The 19,068-nt window shown below is 33.8% G+C and overlaps 4 protein-coding genes across 5 annotated transcripts in view; 3 read left to right on the top strand and 1 right to left on the bottom strand.

Annotated features, from left to right (window-relative positions):
• LOC109604925 (balbiani ring protein 3) overlaps nucleotides 1-5,503 on the top strand; it is a 37,007-nt gene extending 31,504 nt beyond the window's left edge. Inside the window, exons 7-19 of the mRNA XM_020021481.2 lie at nucleotides 91-231; nucleotides 287-475; nucleotides 1,505-1,714; nucleotides 1,767-1,991; nucleotides 2,052-2,288; nucleotides 2,342-2,743; nucleotides 2,920-3,645; nucleotides 3,705-3,884; nucleotides 3,941-4,282; nucleotides 4,340-4,528; nucleotides 4,583-4,809; nucleotides 4,866-5,108; nucleotides 5,169-5,503. Coding sequence (XP_019877040.1) covers nucleotides 91-231; nucleotides 287-475; nucleotides 1,505-1,714; nucleotides 1,767-1,991; nucleotides 2,052-2,288; nucleotides 2,342-2,743; nucleotides 2,920-3,645; nucleotides 3,705-3,884; nucleotides 3,941-4,282; nucleotides 4,340-4,528; nucleotides 4,583-4,809; nucleotides 4,866-5,108; nucleotides 5,169-5,294 — 3,437 coding nt within the window. The 3' untranslated portion in view covers nucleotides 5,295-5,503. The remainder of the gene's footprint in view (nucleotides 1-90; nucleotides 232-286; nucleotides 476-1,504; nucleotides 1,715-1,766; nucleotides 1,992-2,051; nucleotides 2,289-2,341; nucleotides 2,744-2,919; nucleotides 3,646-3,704; nucleotides 3,885-3,940; nucleotides 4,283-4,339; nucleotides 4,529-4,582; nucleotides 4,810-4,865; nucleotides 5,109-5,168) is intronic.
• Nucleotides 5,504-5,823: 320 nt separating this feature from the next.
• Nucleotides 5,824-6,678, bottom strand: LOC109604936 (ADP-ribosylation factor-like protein 6). The gene is made up of 2 exons (XM_020021490.2): nucleotides 6,379-6,678; nucleotides 5,824-6,307 (listed from the first exon to the last, which is right to left on the bottom strand). Exons 1-2 carry the CDS (start codon nucleotides 6,554-6,556, stop codon nucleotides 5,916-5,918), a joined length of 570 nt encoding a protein of 189 aa, XP_019877049.1. The 5' UTR covers nucleotides 6,557-6,678; the 3' UTR covers nucleotides 5,824-5,915.
• Nucleotides 6,679-7,499: 821 nt separating this feature from the next.
• Nucleotides 7,500-10,696, top strand: LOC109604947 (protein CASC3). Of its 2 annotated transcripts, none has more exons than XM_049962501.1 (8): nucleotides 7,500-7,742; nucleotides 7,925-8,229; nucleotides 8,498-8,704; nucleotides 9,027-9,236; nucleotides 9,290-9,604; nucleotides 9,663-9,901; nucleotides 9,999-10,291; nucleotides 10,350-10,696. In XM_049962501.1, exons 1-8 carry the CDS (start codon nucleotides 7,662-7,664, stop codon nucleotides 10,599-10,601), a joined length of 1,902 nt encoding a protein of 633 aa, XP_049818458.1. In that variant the 5' UTR covers nucleotides 7,500-7,661; the 3' UTR covers nucleotides 10,602-10,696. The 2 variants fall into 2 exon arrangements, with proteins under 2 accessions (XP_049818458.1, XP_019877060.2); XM_020021501.2 differs by having other exon boundaries at nucleotides 7,502-7,742; nucleotides 9,984-10,291.
• Nucleotides 10,697-11,671: 975 nt separating this feature from the next.
• LOC109604442 (protein LTV1 homolog) lies at nucleotides 11,672-14,713 on the top strand. Its single transcript, XM_049961095.1, has 5 exons — nucleotides 11,672-11,795; nucleotides 11,863-12,238; nucleotides 12,293-12,621; nucleotides 12,736-13,050; nucleotides 14,268-14,713. Exons 1-5 carry the CDS (start codon nucleotides 11,793-11,795, stop codon nucleotides 14,628-14,630), a joined length of 1,386 nt encoding a protein of 461 aa, XP_049817052.1. The 5' UTR covers nucleotides 11,672-11,792; the 3' UTR covers nucleotides 14,631-14,713.
• Nucleotides 14,714-19,068: the final 4,355 nt, after the last annotated feature.

Here is a 19,068-nt window from a genome sequence, read left to right as displayed (position 1 = left end):
GTGGAATAATAGACCATCATAAATTGAACGCGGTTCATTGTAATCGATGGAAATTGGACCGCACAATACTGAAGTCGAATTGTGTTCCAGGTAAACGTGGCAGAAGTCTCGATAACATTTGCCCCGTCGGCGATCCTTTAAGGATCAGCGACACAGTTAGACCGTTCCTCTGCGGCAACGATCCGGGCAAGCCGCAGTGTCCTCCCATGTACCAGTGTTTGGTGCAGAAAGGTGAGCACGCCTCCTAACCATCCATCGTAACGTCTACAATAATATGTTTTCGCAGGAAACGACTACGGGGTGTGTTGCCCGGCCTCCCTTAAGATCCAGAAGACGGGATCCTGTCCGGTGACAACGGACGATAACTTCGAGTGCGGTCAGCTGTGCACCCACGATTTGGAATGTCCTTCGGTGCAGAAATGTTGCCAAACAGAACAATGCGGTACATCGTGCATGCACCCAAAGAACGTGACAGGTAATTCGATTTAATTAAATTATCACGTGTACTCTTGACATTTATGCGTAAAATTCAGTCATGATCTGGTCAGGTGTTGCATGTATCATCTCGAGTGAAATCGTTCGTGAATTTAAAGGTCTGATGATCGAAGATAGGGACTTGAACAGGTGATGGGAATGCGAACTTTTGTAAAAGAATAGATCATGCATGATCTGTTAGACCTCTACATTTTACGTTAAAAATAATTTACATTTTAAAATATATAGTATTTAAATTATGATTGCGAAACGTTAATATTATTTGTTTAATTAACTCGTTTGAAACGAGGAAGGTTGGCTGAAATTATGTGAATAATCATTTGGAACAGATTATAGTGCATGCAACGAAAAACGTGAAAGATAAATAATTTATGGAGAGGAATCCTGGCATTTAGAAAGTTGGCCAGCAATTACGTAACATAATAAATATCCTCGGATACACTCCCTTCATTAGTTTATGATTAGCTGAGTGAGAAGAAGTTGCTTTCTTTCTTATCCTGGGTACAGATTTTTTTTAAATTCCTTCCTTTCACGATTAACAATTTATTTATTAGTTTTTTATTATTCACTTGCATATATCAATACGCCCAATATTTCTTTGAATTTATATATTGGAGATAAAGGCGTGATTGTAATGAATACAAAACGTCGTTGATTTAATTGTAAGCCGTTCCTATGAAACCTCCATTGGCAATTTTCCGTGATATTTAATGGATGTCAGTACCGCGCCTGTTCATGCGTTATTGCAGGAATGTTCTTCACTTAATGACAATTGCGAAATATGTATTATTTCACAAATCACGAACTCGGTTAAAGATTACAAGTTTTTCACCTTTATTTATTACCGCAAACGGCTCTTACAACAAATGTCATATCCCACGGGTATCGGTTAATTATCAATAAATTAATCTATAAATAAAAATACGCTAAATGATAAAATGATAATTGCATGCAACGACAAATAAAGCAATAAATTTATTATATTTATATGTATAATAAATTTTTTTAGAATGTTTGCATCAAAAGTCCTTGTCCGAGATTCTTACTGTCAGCGAACGAGCAGGAAGAGGCTACGTACCCCAGTGCTCCGATGACGGACAATTCGAAACGAAACAGTGCAGTAGAAATGGGTTGGTTTGTTGGTGTGTTGATAGAATGGGAAGGAAACTGAAGGGATCCATGGGACCGGCGGAAAACGTCAACTGTTCTTTATTTGAAGGTAAAACTAAACTAATTTTAAAGTCCTGCATCGATCTAAATTGGTATTTTAGGAAGAGTACAAGCTACAGGCAGAAGTTTGGATAAAAACGGAAAGGAATGTGAACAGTTAGAATGCGCAGCTGTATGTGAATACGGTTTTAAACTGGATGAAGACGGCTGCCATTCCTGCAAATGTGATGATCCATGTGATGGTTACATGTGTCCTGAAGATGAGGAGTGCGTCAACGTCAAAGAGGCTTCATGCACAGACTTCTTGTGCCCATCTTTACCAGTTTGTAAGTCTTACTAATTATCTCTCCACTCCTTATACTAAAATATTCTCTTGGTGTTCTTAGGTCGGCCGAAAGCTATCTACGCCAACCCATGCGAGCAAGGAACTCCATTGACGGATGATCTGAGTGGTGCCCCAGTAGCATGTGCTCTCAGAACTGAAGACGGAACAGTTTGTCCCTCATCTTATGAATGCACAGCAGTTGCAGGATCTACCCAAGCTGTATGTTGCCCAAAGACAGAAGAACTAGAAGCTGAAGCCTCCGAAGATTACGGAAATGCTGAAATGAGACCACAAACAAGTAATTTAAATTGTGTGTACCTTATACTTAGTACTAAAAATATATTTTTACAGTGTGTGAATACCTACAAGATTTCGGAGAGAGTATGGAAGGAACCAGAGAGGGTATGAGATTGGCAATTCCACCACCAACCTGCGACCAAGATGGCAATTACATCGCCACCCAGTGTTATGAAGGTGACTGTTGGTGTGTCGATAATTTTGGTACTGAAATACCAAGAACCAGAGGACAAGGCAACTCCAGTCAAAACTGTGAAGAACTGAGACAAACCATGGACTGTTTGGACCTAACCTGTAGAATGGGTTGTGAGTACGGATTTTTGTTGTCTGATGAAACTGGCTGTCCACAATGCCAGTGCAGAGATCCTTGTGGTGGAGTAAAATGTAAAGATGATGAGCAATGTCAGTTGGTCGAAGTCAGCTGTAAGGATCACTATTGTCCACCTGTACCAGCATGTAAGTTGAAACTAAGAGTGATCAGTGATGCAATACAACGATATTATAGAATGTCGAGGCAGCTATTACAACGATTATTTAAGTTTTAAATTTTGTACAGAAACAATTGTAAATAAAGTAGTTTTTGTATATATGTTTTTCATCTTTTTAAATGATTTTGAAATATTGTCTTTCAGGTTTGCCAAGAAAAGTTGGCCAATGTCCATATTTGGTACCCGCAACAAGTACCACCTGCGATTTCGAATGTAACTCTGACTTGGCTTGCAACGGTACGATGCGTTGTTGTTCCAACGGTTGTGGAACTCAATGCACTGAACCTCTCCTCCTAACAGCTTGCCAGCATCAAAGAACGTTGGCTCAACATCAAGCTCACGAATCCGGTATTCCGGCAGGCAAAGTTTACATGCCAAACTGTTCCAGCGATGGATCATACGAACCAAAACAATGCAATCCTGGTACTGGAGAATGTTGGTGTGTTGATGAAAGCGGTTTTGAAATATCTGAAACTAGAACAAAATACAACAAGCCTCTCTCGTGCGATCCACCACCGAAACCAATCAAGTGTCGCAAGACTGAATGTGAAGATGAATGTGAACATGGTTACGAAATGGATGAAAATGGTTGTCGTACTTGCGAATGTGTGGATCCATGCACTAAAATATCCTGTAGAGGCGAAGGTGAAACTTGCAGATTGGTCACTGTAGAATGCGTAAGTTGGCCTTGTCCTTCCGTACCAATGTGTCTGCCGAAGAAAGAAAACCCATGTCAAAGCGGAGAGCCCTTAAAACTTGGCAAAAGCGATGAATTGGTCACTTGCGGTCCAGACTTCGAATCTTGTCCGTCCTCTCACAAATGCCAACTCAGTCCAGTTGGGGAATACGCTGTGTGTTGTCCAAAACCGAGTAAGTAACACACTAATTATTAAAAAAAATCATAATAAAATACCATTTTCAACTTGCAGGAGATGTTTGCTTCGAAACGCTAGATAAAGGAAAATGTGATGATCCAGAAGACGCCACAAACGTTACCAGATATCATTTCAACGCCAGAACCAACAAATGTGAACCATTCATCTACAGTGGTTGCCAAGGAAATCATAACAATTTCCATTCAGAATACATGTGTAACACTGTATGCCCAGGTAAATTATGAGACGCATAAACAGTACTTCAAAAACCATTTATAATACATTTTCAGTTCTAAGTCAATGTGAACGTCTCCGTGAAAAGAACCAACGTGCAGCGGAACGTTACAAAAAACCCACATTCACACCTCGTTGTGAACCCAACACAGGAATATGGCAAGCCGTCCAATGTTTGGAGCACGTTGGTGTTTGCTGGTGTGTCACACCACAAGGAGAACCACTTAAAGGCACATTAACTCGAGGTGCAGAGCCAGAATGTAACTTCAGACAAGCAAGAAACAGAGCTAATGACAGATCAGATTTCGCTAGTGAAGCTGATTTGGTATTGGAAGAATTAATGATGCAAATTGGATCATTTGATGACGAAGACGAACCTGAAGACCTTAAAGCTGAAGGTATTTATTCATTAACATAAAATGTTTTATTGTATAACCTCGTTTAATCTCTTACAGACAGGAACAATGATATAATGAACTGGGACTATAAAACCACAACAAGATGTGAAGCCTTAGGTGGACAGTGCGACGAATACGGAAAGTTCTTGCCCACTCAATGTGAAGAAGATACTTGTTGGTGTGTTGATGAGGCTGGTAATCAGTTACCACAAACCAGCACCTTCCCTAGAGGAGAGCGTGTTTGCTGTAAGTTTTATCAATCAGTATCAAAGTTACGTTTTATTAATATCCGTATTTTAGCTACAACACCAATAGAAAGTGTAGAAGTAACGCTTGGATTTAGAGGAGAGTTTGATGACATCTCAGCTGTACCTGTAGTTAATCAGATAACCAAAATAATAAAACACTTAAACGGAAATATTCACGAAAACGGTTTGAAGACTGAAATTGCCCCAGATGCTTTATACGTTAAGTTTTCATTAATTGGAAGCAGCAAAGTAGATGTTGCATACAATGTGGAACAAATGGTTAGTGACTAAATGTGATAACTAATTATAGAGTAATAATGCTTTTAATATTTTAGATTATGCAACAAGTAATGCCAGGGTTAACAGCCGATATTACCAGGTCCAGAGTACTCCATAAATTATACGCGCAAGAAAGCGTCATGCCAGAACACTTCATTGCATTAGAACACAGGGAAATAGTATCCCAGTCACCAGTATCAGTTGTAGCCCCATATCACACAGCTCTAATTGTAATTGCCGCAGCTTCAGCTTTCGTTATCTGCGTCTTGACACTTTTGGTAATCTTGTACAAAAGAAAGGTAACTAGTTTTGAAAAACCAAAACTTAAATGAAATTAATTTGGTTTGTAAAATTTCTAGATGAACAGCTTAAATTCTAAGCAAATCGTTGAAGACAACCGTTTTCTTTCCAACAACAGACCCATCTACATTGAGTTGCCCAACGAAAAGTACAGTACCATATCAGCAGACTTGAAGCAGACATAATTTATATATCTTAAGTTATGCATTGTAAAAAATAGTATTGTATGTACATTAAAACTGCCATTTGAATAAATCTATGTGTATTTGACTTTGTGATTATCATTTTTATAAGACTTAGTTTTAGGGTAATGTAGATTTTTCTTGAAACGACAGTTTTATTCATATGGCATTATTATTATAAGTTAATTTATAAAATATATGTATATAGAGAATTTTCATTGTATTTATTTTATACGATTTGGATAGTCGTAGTGTGATAATTTTATAATGAATAATGGATTATGAATTATTAGGGATCAAATAAATAAAGTATCTAAAGGACATTTGACTGTATCTCCACTTGGTAACTAAGAGTAGTTAGTTAGGACATAGAAATGTTGTGTTTAACTCCGAATTATAAAATAAATTTCTAGATTGTCGTCTAATAAAAAATATGAATTTAACTTCTCTATAATTTCATTTTTTTTTTACAAGAAAACCTATTTGTTTTTATTTAATTCCTTATTTAAACAGGATAAATAATCCTAAAACATTGATATAATATTTTATTAAACAAATTAAATTTCGTATTACAAAAGCATGTAGCACAATTATTGTCCGTACATTAAAAGCTACTTAGTCACACTAATTCTTAGCTATGACAATTTCCCTAATTTGTTGCGTTAACCATTCAACTCCTTCGTGCAAACCTTCACCGCTAATTGCGTTACTCGCAGAAATATGCCATGGTTTATCTAAGATTTTATCCATGCCTAAAGCTGCAGCTATTTTAACACTACTCAGTGCATCTTTGCAGTCCATTTTATTGGCAAAAAAGAGTATTGGGATCTTCTTATTACATATATCTGGATGCTGAAGAAGTAGATCCAGTTCTTCCTTCACAACGACTAGACGAAGTCGATCGCTGCTGTCGATTACGAAAATTATCCCATGACAGTCCTTGTAGTAGTGCTCCCATAAGTCTCTATAACGACCATGTCCAGACATGTCAAAGGCTGTGAACGCCAGGTTTTGATCTAGAATTTGAATTACACATGATAAAAATTAAGTTCAAATGTTTATTAGTATCAGTGGATTATAAACTTACTCTGGAACCTCTCGATCGTGAACCCAACAGTGGGAACAATCTGAGCCACCCTGTCCTCTTCATTTTTGAACCGATTAATCACCGTCGATTTACCACTATTGTTTAAACCCACCACCAAAACGTTAACCTCCTTCCTTTTCACCCCCAGGAAAAATGCTAGTTTTTGAAATAGACCCATTTCATTGTCCTATTATTTCTTCTACAAGTATCGAAACAACGCATCGAAAATGGTAGTGTTATTTGATTCGATCATCGTGAATTTGTTATAATGTATTGTACAACTGCAGGCGACTGGTTGGCATATAATACCGTGTTTGTATTGAGGATATTTGAGGAACGAGGTTGCCTGGGTTACAGACAGGTTGGTACAATCAATGACACGGTGATTTTTGTTTCATTTGTATTTATTAAATAATAAAATAGTTTCACAGTGGTTGCACTATTTGCATATTAGATCATCACTTATACCTAGATTCAATAAATATATTCATATCTTTCAAGCACCTCCACGCTGGCTCATAGGAACATAATTAATTTAAAGAAAAATAAGACGTGATCATGATGATGATGATTTATACATTTTATTGCTTTTATTTTAATTAATTTAATAATAGTGTTTTAAATATTTATAAATATGTGGCGTGGAAAGACCAATGTACTAATAATTTATTCACATTATTATAATAATCTGAATAAATTTTTAGTACATTGGTTCGTTCATTCATTATAATAAACTAAAATGAGAATTATTTTATATTACAGACGTCATATAATTATATTTCCTTTGTTCTACAAATTTAGTAATAAATAACAACTATATTCTATAATTATGTGTTCCAATATTAATAAAATGCGAGAATATATGACCACTTGAGTATTGTTTAATCTGATAAATTGAGATATTACAAGATAAAAGTATATACATAACTGCGATAATTACGATTGAATAATTATAGTATTGTGAATTTTTAATTAAGAAACCAAGTAAATGTCATAACAAATAAATACAGGTAAAATATTTAAATTTTATGACTTTTAGGTATATGCAACCATGGTTACGTCAACATTTTGACATTCGCTGACAACAAACCTAACCTCCGTACTTTATTAGTTCGACACATCGGTATACACTTCCAAAAGTATAACTATCTTCTTCCAACGTAAGCGATACGTTCTACATAGCGAAAGTATTTCTGAAAACGTACTTCATTTATTTACCATTGACGAATTTGTAAGGTGCGATCGTGATCCGTATCAAGACAAATCCGCCGTTGCGAATTAAAATGGGAGATGCGGTTGTAGAAAATGCAAATGCGCCTGTCAAACCGACCAGCCAAGTAGAAAACGAAGACTATGCTTCTCAGGTACGTACATAATTCGACAAGCGCTCACGGCTAACGGTATAACGACTGTCTAAGAAGTGAAAGAGCTTAAAAAAAATAGTAAAATCAGGTCACAAGTTCATTACTAAGTGGAGCAAGACTGCAGTCGACTCGCCGACTGTATTCCGCACCGAACAATCGGCTTAAGCAGGATGATTTTGCAGGAAAATGCCGAAATCGCGGCCCAAGTTGTTGACAGCAAACCCACCCCGGAAAATTCGGAGTATGATAGTGCTGGTAGCTACAGTGACTTAGAACCAGGTGAAATTAGGTCCAGGGGCACTGACCATGAAAGCCAAGGCTCTGAATCTGGTTCTGAAGGTAGCCTTATTCTTGAAAGAGAAGAAGGTGACGGGCAGGAGAGTGCACCCTCTAGGAAGATTGATGATGATGAGGACAAGAAGAACCCCCAGTACATACCGAAAAGGGGCACATTTTATGAACATGATGACAGAACTGCTGATGACGAGTAAGTAATTTTCACCATTTTATTGTGTGGAATGTTTCAATTGTTGTATAGAATTGTTTGCAATTGATAACAGCTTTGTTTGTGTGGTGTCAAATTATATAAATAAATTACATTTCTCTTATCACAGCGTTTTGTGCTGTTTGATATTAACAATTGTAATTAATTAATTCAGTCAATATAAATTTTAAATTTAAAGAAAGTAGGACTCATAATTAAAACATATGCTCCATTGTTATTTATTAGATTTTTCTAATGCCATCTTTTGTAGTGAAAAAGTTGAAGCAGCAGAAGCAGAGAAGGCTGATAAAGATGGGAAAAAGAAAGTCTGGCAAGATAAAAAAGAAAAATGGTCACATGATAAATTTAATGATAATGACCAAGCTCCAAAGTCACGGTCAGAACTGATAGCTATATATGGTTATGATATTAGAAATGAAGACGGTCCACCCAGGGCAAGGAGGCGCAGGAGATATGGGTATGTTTGTCACATTTTTTACGAATTTTGCAATGTGCATAACTGATCTCCAAAATTATATTTGTAAAGTGAAATTTTGGAGAGATATTTAGTTAAACAGGTTTACTGTTGTTAAAATCTTAATTAACATTGAAATTTTGTGTTAAAGTTTGTAAATTTTAAAAGTTATAAACAAATTAATCATTTGATGTGGAATGTCATCAACAGATTATGGTGTTTATTGAATAATACTCAAACAAAAGATATGTATATCTAAATATTAATGTAATTATTATCTAAATGACAACTTAAATTTCACAGTGTTTGTAAATAAACATTTCAGTCGTGGCCCAAACAAGTACACAAGGAATTGGGAGGATGAGGAGGCTTATAACAAACCCCCAATCACTAGGACTAAGAAACCAATTAAGCCTAAGAGAAACGTAGAAGAATTCCCGCCCCTTGGGGGAAATCCAAGGAACGATAACACTAGTACACGAAATAGTAGTGATAGGGATATACAAGACAATGTTGAACGCGAATCATCGGAAAGGTAGAGTTGCGGCGATAACTATAGAAGTGACATTACGAAAGTGCTTGTTTTAGAATCGCTGAAAACAACGGAAACTTTTTCCCTTCCAATCAGCAACAATCATCCAATAGTGTTTCGGAAAATGTTAGGCAGCATCATCAAAACAACCCATCTCAACAAGAAGCAAATGCCAATAAGGCATTACCACAACCGCGGGTGGGTACCGGCAGGGTAGTAAAGCCTAAGAAGGAGATCAAAGACTCTGATTATCGTGGTTTCACCACAAGAAGTCGTCAAGTGAGAAATGCAAAGGTCGAGCAAAAACCGGTACCCAATCGTAACCATGCTAAGAAGGAAGACTTCATCCAGTCACAGAACTTTACCAACAGGTACTGCAACGGTTCATTCGGAACTCTGTTAAACTGTAACATAATTTGTTTTTTACAGGAACAGTGGAATGCAAGAGCTAGAAAAGGACATGGGCAAGCTGAACGTGCAGGAGGGCACTAGCCACGGCAAGGGCGGCAAACAACACGCCGCGAACAACGCCCAGCGACAAGGCAGTGTACCACCGCGCCTGCAATCTGAACAGAAGGGTTCTTCAAAGAGATACAGTTCAATGAGACAAAGATCACTGCCTGAGAGTGCCACTCCACCAAACTATCCCACATCTTTCTACCCCAACGGTGAGTTGCATCGTATTCAATGTATTGAATTGTTATTAATTGGCCCATTGATTATGTTAAGTAACGTAATAATATAAAACAGATTATCCTCAACAAGGTGGCCCTCAATCATCCCAAGCTCCACTATTGCATACACCGCCCGGCGCCCAGATGCCGCAACTTTCCCAGCAAGTGCCCGTTACTGCGGCCCCGTTGCTTCAGGCCCAGTTCCCGCCGCCTCCGTTCGCGCAAGCGCCACCGCCTTTCTTGCAGCCTGGCGTGCCGCCGCCCACGCAGTTCATACCCGCGCCAGCACCCCAGACTGCCCAAATTCTCAACTACGTTCAGGGACAAGCGGGATTCCCCGCCGGGTTCCAAGGCTATCAACAACAGTTTAATCCTGTAGTTAATGTAAGACTAGATTTTAACCTTGATACAAGGAATGTGTTACTAACTTAAGTAATTATAGACACCACCTACGGAACTATATCAACCACAGGGAGGCATAACTTATTACTCGGCTGATCAACAAGTTCAGTCTCAGAGGCCGGCTCCCCAAAAACGTCCCAAGGCAGCCATACCGATTGTAGCACCTCCTGGCAACGAAACGAAAGCCCGCACCAAGAAGGACGAAGATACTAATCAAGCTAATCCAGATAATACCGTTGAAAACGCCGTGATTTCCACTTCCGAAGAGCAATCTCTTGCTGCGCAAGAATGATGTATATGTACTATATGTTATCACTATTAATTATAATTATTATGGTGTAGGGCATATCTACAATACTTTGGAGATTGTCTTACGAGCTTATTAAAATATGTAACTAATATTTATGATGATCCTAAATTATTTATATATACATATTATATATCTATAAATATCATGTAGCGTAGATTGGTGACAAACATTATATCATATACATATGTGCATATTATATTATTTTTTATATGTAAAATTATTTATAAATTTCATAACAGATTTTTTTTTTATCATTGGATAAGTTTTATCAAACAGCGTTACTTTTTGTTTTAATAGATTCTTATCAATAAAGGTTATTACTTTAATTGGTAATTATTTAGTGAATCCTAATCAACACTAAGAACAAAACGTTTAAAATTCATTGACATTATTTTATAATTTACCAAAATTTGATATAGGAATTTTCTCATTTGATTCATTTATAAAATAAGTATATTCAAATAATTCCAAAGCACTCCATATTTGATGTTCATGGTCTTAGACAACAATATTAGAACATTAGACAATTCTATTTATTGAATTTAATATATTGTAAGAATTAAATAACGAATTTACCTTATCTCCACCATACCTTTGAGGGGGTGTTTCTATCCTGTTTTTGGTGGCACCCTTTCGTAACTCACTTGCCTCGTTCATTCTTCACTCAGAAGGTCATATTCTAAAAAATTTGAACTGTCAATATCCATATCCCCATATCTTGAACAATTAACAACATTTATTTTGCACATTGTTTAATGCGTGTAGATATCATCATCATATATAATTGCAACGTTTTTTTAAACACAAAAGTTTTACGATTATTGAATAAAATGAGATATTAAATTTAAAATATTTCCAAAGTTTAGTTAGTACGTGCTGTCTCTTCTGTTCTCAAAAATAGTTCAAAAACTCCATACCCATTTAGGCAGTTTATAAATTCAACTGATTAGAATATAAATAGTTGTTTATAATCAGTTTGAATGCGCACGTTCGAAATTTCTAGGGACTTTAGTTAATTTGTATATTATTTTGACATAAGTTTTTGACGAAAACAACCTTTTCTAAATGACAGCTGTCAGTTCCATGTGCTATCTAATGTTTTGTTAATAAATTTCGAAAACACCACGTTTTTAAACAATTTAAAAGGGTTCGTTGAACAGAAACTCAAAGAAAATGGTAATTATTGGAGAACGTCACGTTTCCATTGCAGTGAACACCTGTTAACCTCACTTTTACGTTTTAGCCCAAAGGAAAAAAATTTATTGACAAGAAGAAAGCGGTAACGTTTCAGCTTGTACACAGAAGTCAGCAAGATCCTCTGGTTGCTGACGAAAATGCACCACAAAGAGTTCTGTTGCCTGTCCAAGGCAAAGAAGCCACATCAGACAAAGAGAGACGGCTTGAAGAACAACACAAATATGGAATATACTATGATGATGATTGCAACTACTTAGAACATCTTAAAGACCCCAAAGACAACACATTGTCATGGCCTGACAATGTAAATGACAGCTTAAAAGAGAGACAGGAAAAACTAAAACAACAATTGCCCCCATCAGTATTTCCCTCAGAGGTCGAAGATGAAGTTGGAATGTTGGCCAAAGCTGCGCCCGTTTCAGGTAAGGTACAACACTAATTCTTGTGCACATGCCACAATTTTATTTATTTTCCAGGTCCACAGTTACATTTGGATCCAGATATTGTAGCGGCTATGGATGAAGATTTCGATTATTCTGACCCTGAAAATGAATTGGAAGACAATTTTATTGAACTAGCTCAAGGAGTAGCTTCTGACCAAGAATTTGATGAAGATGATGATGACTATAACTTAGGATCTGATTTTGAGGATGATGAAGAGATGGATGAAGTGGGATCATTGCCAGGATCTGAAAGAACATATGATGAAGAAGAGACTAAATCTAGATTTACAAGTTATTCAATGACAAGTTCAGTTATGAGAAGAAATGAACAGCTTTCTCTATTAGACAATAGATTTGAAAAGGTAACATTGTCTGACTAAAGCATTTTATATGTAATTTATATAACATTTTTTTTAATAAACTTATTTTAACACAATTACTTATTGTTATTATTCTAAAGTACAATTTTGTGACAGATGTATGCTGATTATGATGAAAATGAAATTGGGGCACTGGACTGTGAGGAAATTGAAGGCCATGTTCCTGGTTCATCACATCTTCTTCAGCAGTATGCAGAGGAATTCAAGAAAATGCAACAACGCGAAAAGCTTGACGAAAACAAAAAAGAGGTCGTCTCAAGGATTAAAAAACTATTGGAGAATGATGATGAAGAGGAGGAAGGCCAGTATGAATCAATTGTTGTACCACAGAAAATTAAATATGATTGTCAAAGTATATTAAGCACCTACTCAAACATCTACAATAGGCCTAAAATAATTGATGAACCAAAGGTATGTATTTGAAAAAATTAATAATTGTTTTTAGTGAACATTACTCATTGAATGGTAATGATAAAAAAATAATTATTCATTATTCAGAAGCTAAAAATATGATTTCGGTATTTTTGCCGCACTGTAATCAATTTTAACACGTGTTCAATAATTGTTGCCTAAATTAATTTAGAATTTTCAAAATGTGTTCCATAATGACACTTTTTTTATATACCCAACTTCAGCTCATCACTACCATTAAAGTTTAATTATAGTACTGAACCTAAACTAAGGAAATGATTAATCAGCGACAATGGCACACGAATGGTTAATTTTAAACGTTTTGTTCTGTTTTATGGAGTAGGTCAACAATATGTTGAATTAAACTAGAAATAAATATTGAATTTTGCATGTTCTGAATTACCATTTTTAATTTTCCAAGACAAAAATAGGCAAAATTTCCATGCGCGTTGAATTGATTGAGTAATACTGTGTGGTATTTGTATTTTAGATTATTTAAGAAATGTCATCTTTTTATTTTAATGTGGTCTTAATCTCAGTTCACTGAAGTTTTATTTGAATTTTAAATTTATGTAATTATATTTCGGATTAATTGGTAATAAAAATATTGTTCATTCACAACACTTTACACTTTGAACTATGACTGTGCGATATTCAAACGATATTAATTTTATTAATATACACATTAATCATAATAATTAATGATTTCGGTAGTTATTTAGAAAGTGTTTCATTATGTTCGCGATAATTAGAGAAGATTCAAAGAATTGTAAATTTACTTATTACTATTCACGTTAAATGTGAATTTAATTTTTGTTTTATACAGTTCCAGTATTAAAATGCGACCTTGATTATTCATAACTAAGACAACTTTATTATTGGTCAGTATCAAAGATAATAGTGTAACGATAACCTTTACACAAAAAAATTAAATGTCTAAAATACGTTGACCTCACAGTGACTTAGGTTTGTGTTGAAATAGTTATCTTACCACTTCTAGACGAAAATGCGAAAAATTTGGCAATCTTCGCAATTTCATTTTTAGTAATTTCGAAATTGTTACACATTTTATCTATAAATATAAATTTACATAAATTACTCACTTGTTGAATAACATCTGACATCAGCCTTTTAAAATAAGTACACCATTTAAGTAAAACTAATGATTAATATGTAGTTATTGCATGGAATCAAAGGGTTATTTCTGATTTTTATAGAAAGACAATAAAATCAAGATTAACAAACGCACAGGAATTCCCGAGAATGTCCTGGATAGCAACAAACTGACGACTAAAGCTCTTAACAAACTAAACGAAGAGTACGACAGCCAGACAAACAACAAAGGCCCCAAGTCATACGGTGGTCAGTCGATCATTTCGCAGTTGTCGGTGTTATCGATCAGAGATCCGAATGAGACGCCTGAAGAGAAAAAGGAGCGTAAAAAGGCTTTGAAGGAATATCGAAAAGAGAGGCGAATAGAGAGGAAGGCCAACAAGGAGGCTTTCAAGGAGGAACAGAAGAGACAAGTCAAGATTGCGATCAACAACAGGAATAACGTGCAGGGGAATAAGATATTGTAAAAAAGATGGTATATTTTATAATTAATTTTGTTTGGTTAACATATTTTATAGATATGTTGAATAAAGTGGAGGATATTCCAGTATTTTTATGTTTCATTGTTTTGCCTGTAATATGATTAAAAAGTTGGGTAAGATGTAACTGGATAGGTAAGTTAAGTATTTTAATGTGCACAGCACTTCCACAAACAAAGGCACCTAAACAATTATTTTGTTATTGCACTCGTTTAAAAGCTGCGTAAATTGTTTGTACAAAGTTATATGTAGGATAACGCTGCAATTTCACATGTGCGACTGTAATTTAAAATTAAATAATTTTTTTATTTGTCGAAGATAAATTTTATAAACATTTATGAACAATATGTTTATCAGATAATTATAAACTTAGGTAAGGTAATGGTTGGGGCGACATAAATTATTTGACAGGTTGTTTTTAATGATCGTGTCAAAAAAAATTCATCTTAATTGATCATCAATTTCTCTGTATTTTTCATCGTGACACACCCATTCATTTACATTTAGCAACGGATATTTTTAATGATTACAATGTTATCGTATCGAATGGACCAAACATGTTTGTACCGGCTTGTGGTCAACTAAAATTTATTAAAAAAACGACATAAAAATACACATTTTCAAATTATTATTTGCACAGCAGTAATCTATTTAAAATAAATCAATTCCAATAAATTATTAATTATTCAATTACAATAAAAAATTAATCAATTAAATAGTCTTTACAAGATATAATTTAAAATTGATTATGAGACAAATTAATATCATAAAACTACTAAGCGTTTCTTTACAGTAAGATAAACTATAATAAATTGGATAACAAACACGTGCTACTTAAATTATATGCCATATTTTATTTTCATTTAAAAACTAAAGTAAAATTCATTTTTATTTCAATATTTTAGCAAATATTTAATACGTTGCAATTCATATTTTCAAATGTATGATAATTTGCACAACAATAACTCATTAAAAATAAATACAATTTCAATAGTTTGTACAAAATTATACATTCAAGGTAAATATGTTACCAGTAAATGTGACATTAACTATGTAAAAACTACAATATAGTTACGTACTTAAGTTACAATAAACAGTATTTGATTTTGAAGATGAAGCACATTATAAAACTACTGATTGTGGACTTTAATTTACACAAGATAAAGTTTAATAAATTAAATAATAAACACGTGCTGTTATTTATTGTCAAATTATTTTTGGAAACTAATATTTTCCTAGTTTGTGTGATTAATTACACAGATACATTTAATTTGTTGAAAATCTTCAAAATAAAGGGAGATATGGAAAACAATTATTAAACTATTTACCAAAAACAATTATTATCGCAACAAACTCAAATTTACATATTATACTATTGACCTTTGATTTGCGGTCACAAATTAATTACACTAGTTAAATTACCGTTTAGATAAACATTATTTTTATTCGAAACTACACGTAAATTGCGATGTTCAAAGAGCATGATAATTGAGATATATACATATCAAGATCGGTATTGAATTCACACTAAAATGTTGTAAAAACTGGCTTTATATAGTTATAATTTATGATGGTTTAATTTAGGAATATTTAATCAGGATGTTACTTTTAAATGTTTATTTTTATTTAATTCTTGGTCTTTAATGGGTCATAAACAATTTTTACAACCAACACCAAGTAAATAAAAAAAAACGAGTCCTCATAAGCAATAAATAATTGATAATGTTATATTTTATTGTTATATTACACCAAAGTTATATCTTTGTTTCTAAGTATAATTAATAAGCAATGTTTGGACATGGCAACAGTTTTTGGCTTATCAGAGAAAACGAATGTAAATTTTATAATTACTTATCACTTCAAAATTTATCTGACCTTTCTTAAGTTCGATATGCTAATGCAATTCACTTTTAATTACGATAACCTTTCAGAAAATGAAAATACCTAGATAAAAAATAATCAGATGTAAAAATATCTATTTTTAACAATGTGTAAGTTTTTACGATTATTTTTATTATATATAAAAATAAGTGGACGTGCACCAAAACTAATTGATTTGAGTGCTAAATGGAACATGTTGTATTTATAAGTTCTGTTGCCGCGATTATAAATAAAACCAGTAAAAATTACCATATTCAAACAAATTACCGTTCACAAAACAGGAATAGAAAAGAAATCACGGCACGGGTGCGTGACTTTTTCTACTTGACGAACGTCTGACGTTAGAAAATCAGAAATATTTCGTCTAATTATGAATGCAAAAGCGAATTAACAGTGACAAGTCGGGGACTGGCGACACCCACATTCGACCATGCACCTTTTTCGTGATATTTCACAAGCGAGGCTCTCGATACCTGTGTTTATACCGCTGTTGTTTCTATTGTTTACATGTTTGGGGGCAACGGTTGACGAAATTTTTAATAGGCCCCTTGTTTATTTATGCATATTAATCTTGTTGTGGGAATTTTAAATTTGTGACTATTAATGGCACCGTGAGGTGTGAATAAAAATAATAACTGGGAGAGAGAAACGGGGACTATATTGACATACTCTTGCCAATAAGTGTGGTTTCCTAAGAATTTCGTGTATTTTCGTTTTAATAATTTAATCTGGAAGATATTGAATTATTAAAAATATTTCTTAAAATCGTCACTCGTCAGATATGAGATACATGGAAATATACGTATCAATAACAGTTTGTATGAATAAGTGACTATTAAAAAATATGCGAGATACCACACAAAAGAAAGGCCAAACATATTCTGAAAACTATCGAAAGAGCCTTTAAATTTTAAACACCCACAAACTCTAAGCCAATACAAGTTACGTCCCACAATCAGTTTTTTCGCAATCAACTCGACTTTCTCCCAAATCATCGCACAAAATGCCATCATCAACATGTCCTTACTCAAAAAGAGCATACTGCCAGAAACTCGATGTTGTGGACCAGCTGTTCGAAGGAGTCCTGGTAGCGGGAGATGGCCGCGCAGCTTAGACCGGACATACTGACTGTCCGACTCGTGCCTCCGACCAATGATGTAAGAGTTGCACGTAGGTCGTAGACGTGTGTGCGCCCCAAAACAAAATACGAACGCGTCTGCACGCCGCCGAAGAGGAGTCCCCGGAGAAATTTTATTTTATTATACACGGATTTAGTTTTTATAAATTGTACGAACACCTAATCAATCAATAAACAAGTCCGAGAGAACAATTGTTTTTTTTTTTTGATAAGAGATGACACTCAAGTCGATCTGATGAAATAAAAATTGGCAAAAACACACTTATTGTTGGTGGTAAAAACAATTAATATAAAAAATTCATTTGACTAATATCTAGATAATTGTTTATCGTTTTTGTTAATTATATTTTGAAAAATGATTATTAACTGCTTATCTTGTGCTGCGACAAAAAGTTTAATCCAACTATCTTTTATGTCGTTTAAATTCAATCAATTTGTCATGATTCTTAACAATGTAATTGTTAGTGGCAAGTCTTATTTTAAATGTTGCTTAATTGTTTTTTCTGGGAAAATATGCGCACACATAGTCCCCCACAAATCATCAAATTATTCCGTCTTTCGTAGAAATGGCAGTTTGCAATTTGAGTCGATTAATAATAGATTATTTATTTTACTTAAAAGATACATTTTGCCTGTAATTTCGAATTCCAAAAGGTGTTTTGTATCATGTAATTCAATTTAGTAAAGTAAGTAGTAAAGATTAACAAAATCAAATGTGTAATAAAATTGAAAAAAATGATAACAATAAAATTCATTCGTGATGCACGTGGTTAATAAAATTGAATTGAATTGAATCTTGCAATTTTCAAAAAATTACAATTACATTTGATAATGGAATACTTATTAACATTAAAGTTTTTTATTGCAACGTAAAAACCTTAACAATTCTTATGAAATGTCTGTTTCATATAAACAATTATTAAAGAGCAATTAACATTTAATGTAATTACAAATTGGTTTTTCCGAAACTGTGAAATTTACACTACGTTTTCTCTAAAGTACTTGTGCATGAAGATATACCCTAAACTCTAAACTCAAAATTCTAAACTCAAATACTAAAATTCTAAAATTCTTTAAAATTCTAAAATTATTAGAAATTTTTTAAAATTATTAAAAAAATTTTAAAATTCTTAAAAAATTTTAAAAATTCTTTGAAATTTTAAATTTTTTAAAGAATCTTTAAAAATGTTTAAATTTCTAAAATTCTTTGAAATTTAAAAATTCATTAAAATTCTAAGATTCTTAAAAATATTATAAAATTCTTAAAACTTCTTAAAATTTTTTTAAAATCCTTAATTATTCTCAAAAATTCTTATATATTCTTAATCTATTAGAAATTCTTAAAAATTTTTAAAAATTCTTAAAAATTCTAAAATTCTTATGTTTTTAAAAATTCTTAATAATTCA

Source organism: Aethina tumida, chromosome 1, assembly GCF_024364675.1.
Source record: "Aethina tumida isolate Nest 87 chromosome 1, icAetTumi1.1, whole genome shotgun sequence".
Classification (NCBI taxonomy): domain Eukaryota; kingdom Metazoa; phylum Arthropoda; class Insecta; order Coleoptera; family Nitidulidae; genus Aethina; species Aethina tumida.
This window is presented reverse-complemented; position numbering and strand designations above follow the sequence as displayed.

Coding starts and splice junctions, on each gene's coding strand:
- LOC109604936 (XM_020021490.2), bottom strand. CDS start 6,556: ATGGGTCTATTTCAAAAACTAGCATTTTTCCTGGGGGTGAAAAGGAAG. Junction 6,308..6,378: donor CACGATCGAGAGGTTCCAGA/GTAAGTTTATAA, acceptor TTCAAATTCTAG/ATCAAAACCTGGCGTTCACA.
- LOC109604442 (XM_049961095.1), top strand. Junction 12,239..12,292: donor CAAAGCTGCGCCCGTTTCAG/GTAAGGTACAAC, acceptor TTTATTTTCCAG/GTCCACAGTTACATTTGGAT. Junction 12,622..12,735: donor TAGACAATAGATTTGAAAAG/GTAACATTGTCT, acceptor ATTTTGTGACAG/ATGTATGCTGATTATGATGA.
- LOC109604947 (XM_020021501.2), top strand. CDS start 7,662: ATGGGAGATGCGGTTGTAGAAAATGCAAATGCGCCTGTCAAACCGACC. Junction 8,230..8,497: donor GACAGAACTGCTGATGACGA/GTAAGTAATTTT, acceptor CATCTTTTGTAG/TGAAAAAGTTGAAGCAGCAG. Junction 9,902..9,983: donor CACATCTTTCTACCCCAACG/GTGAGTTGCATC, acceptor AATATAAAACAG/ATTATCCTCAACAAGGTGGC.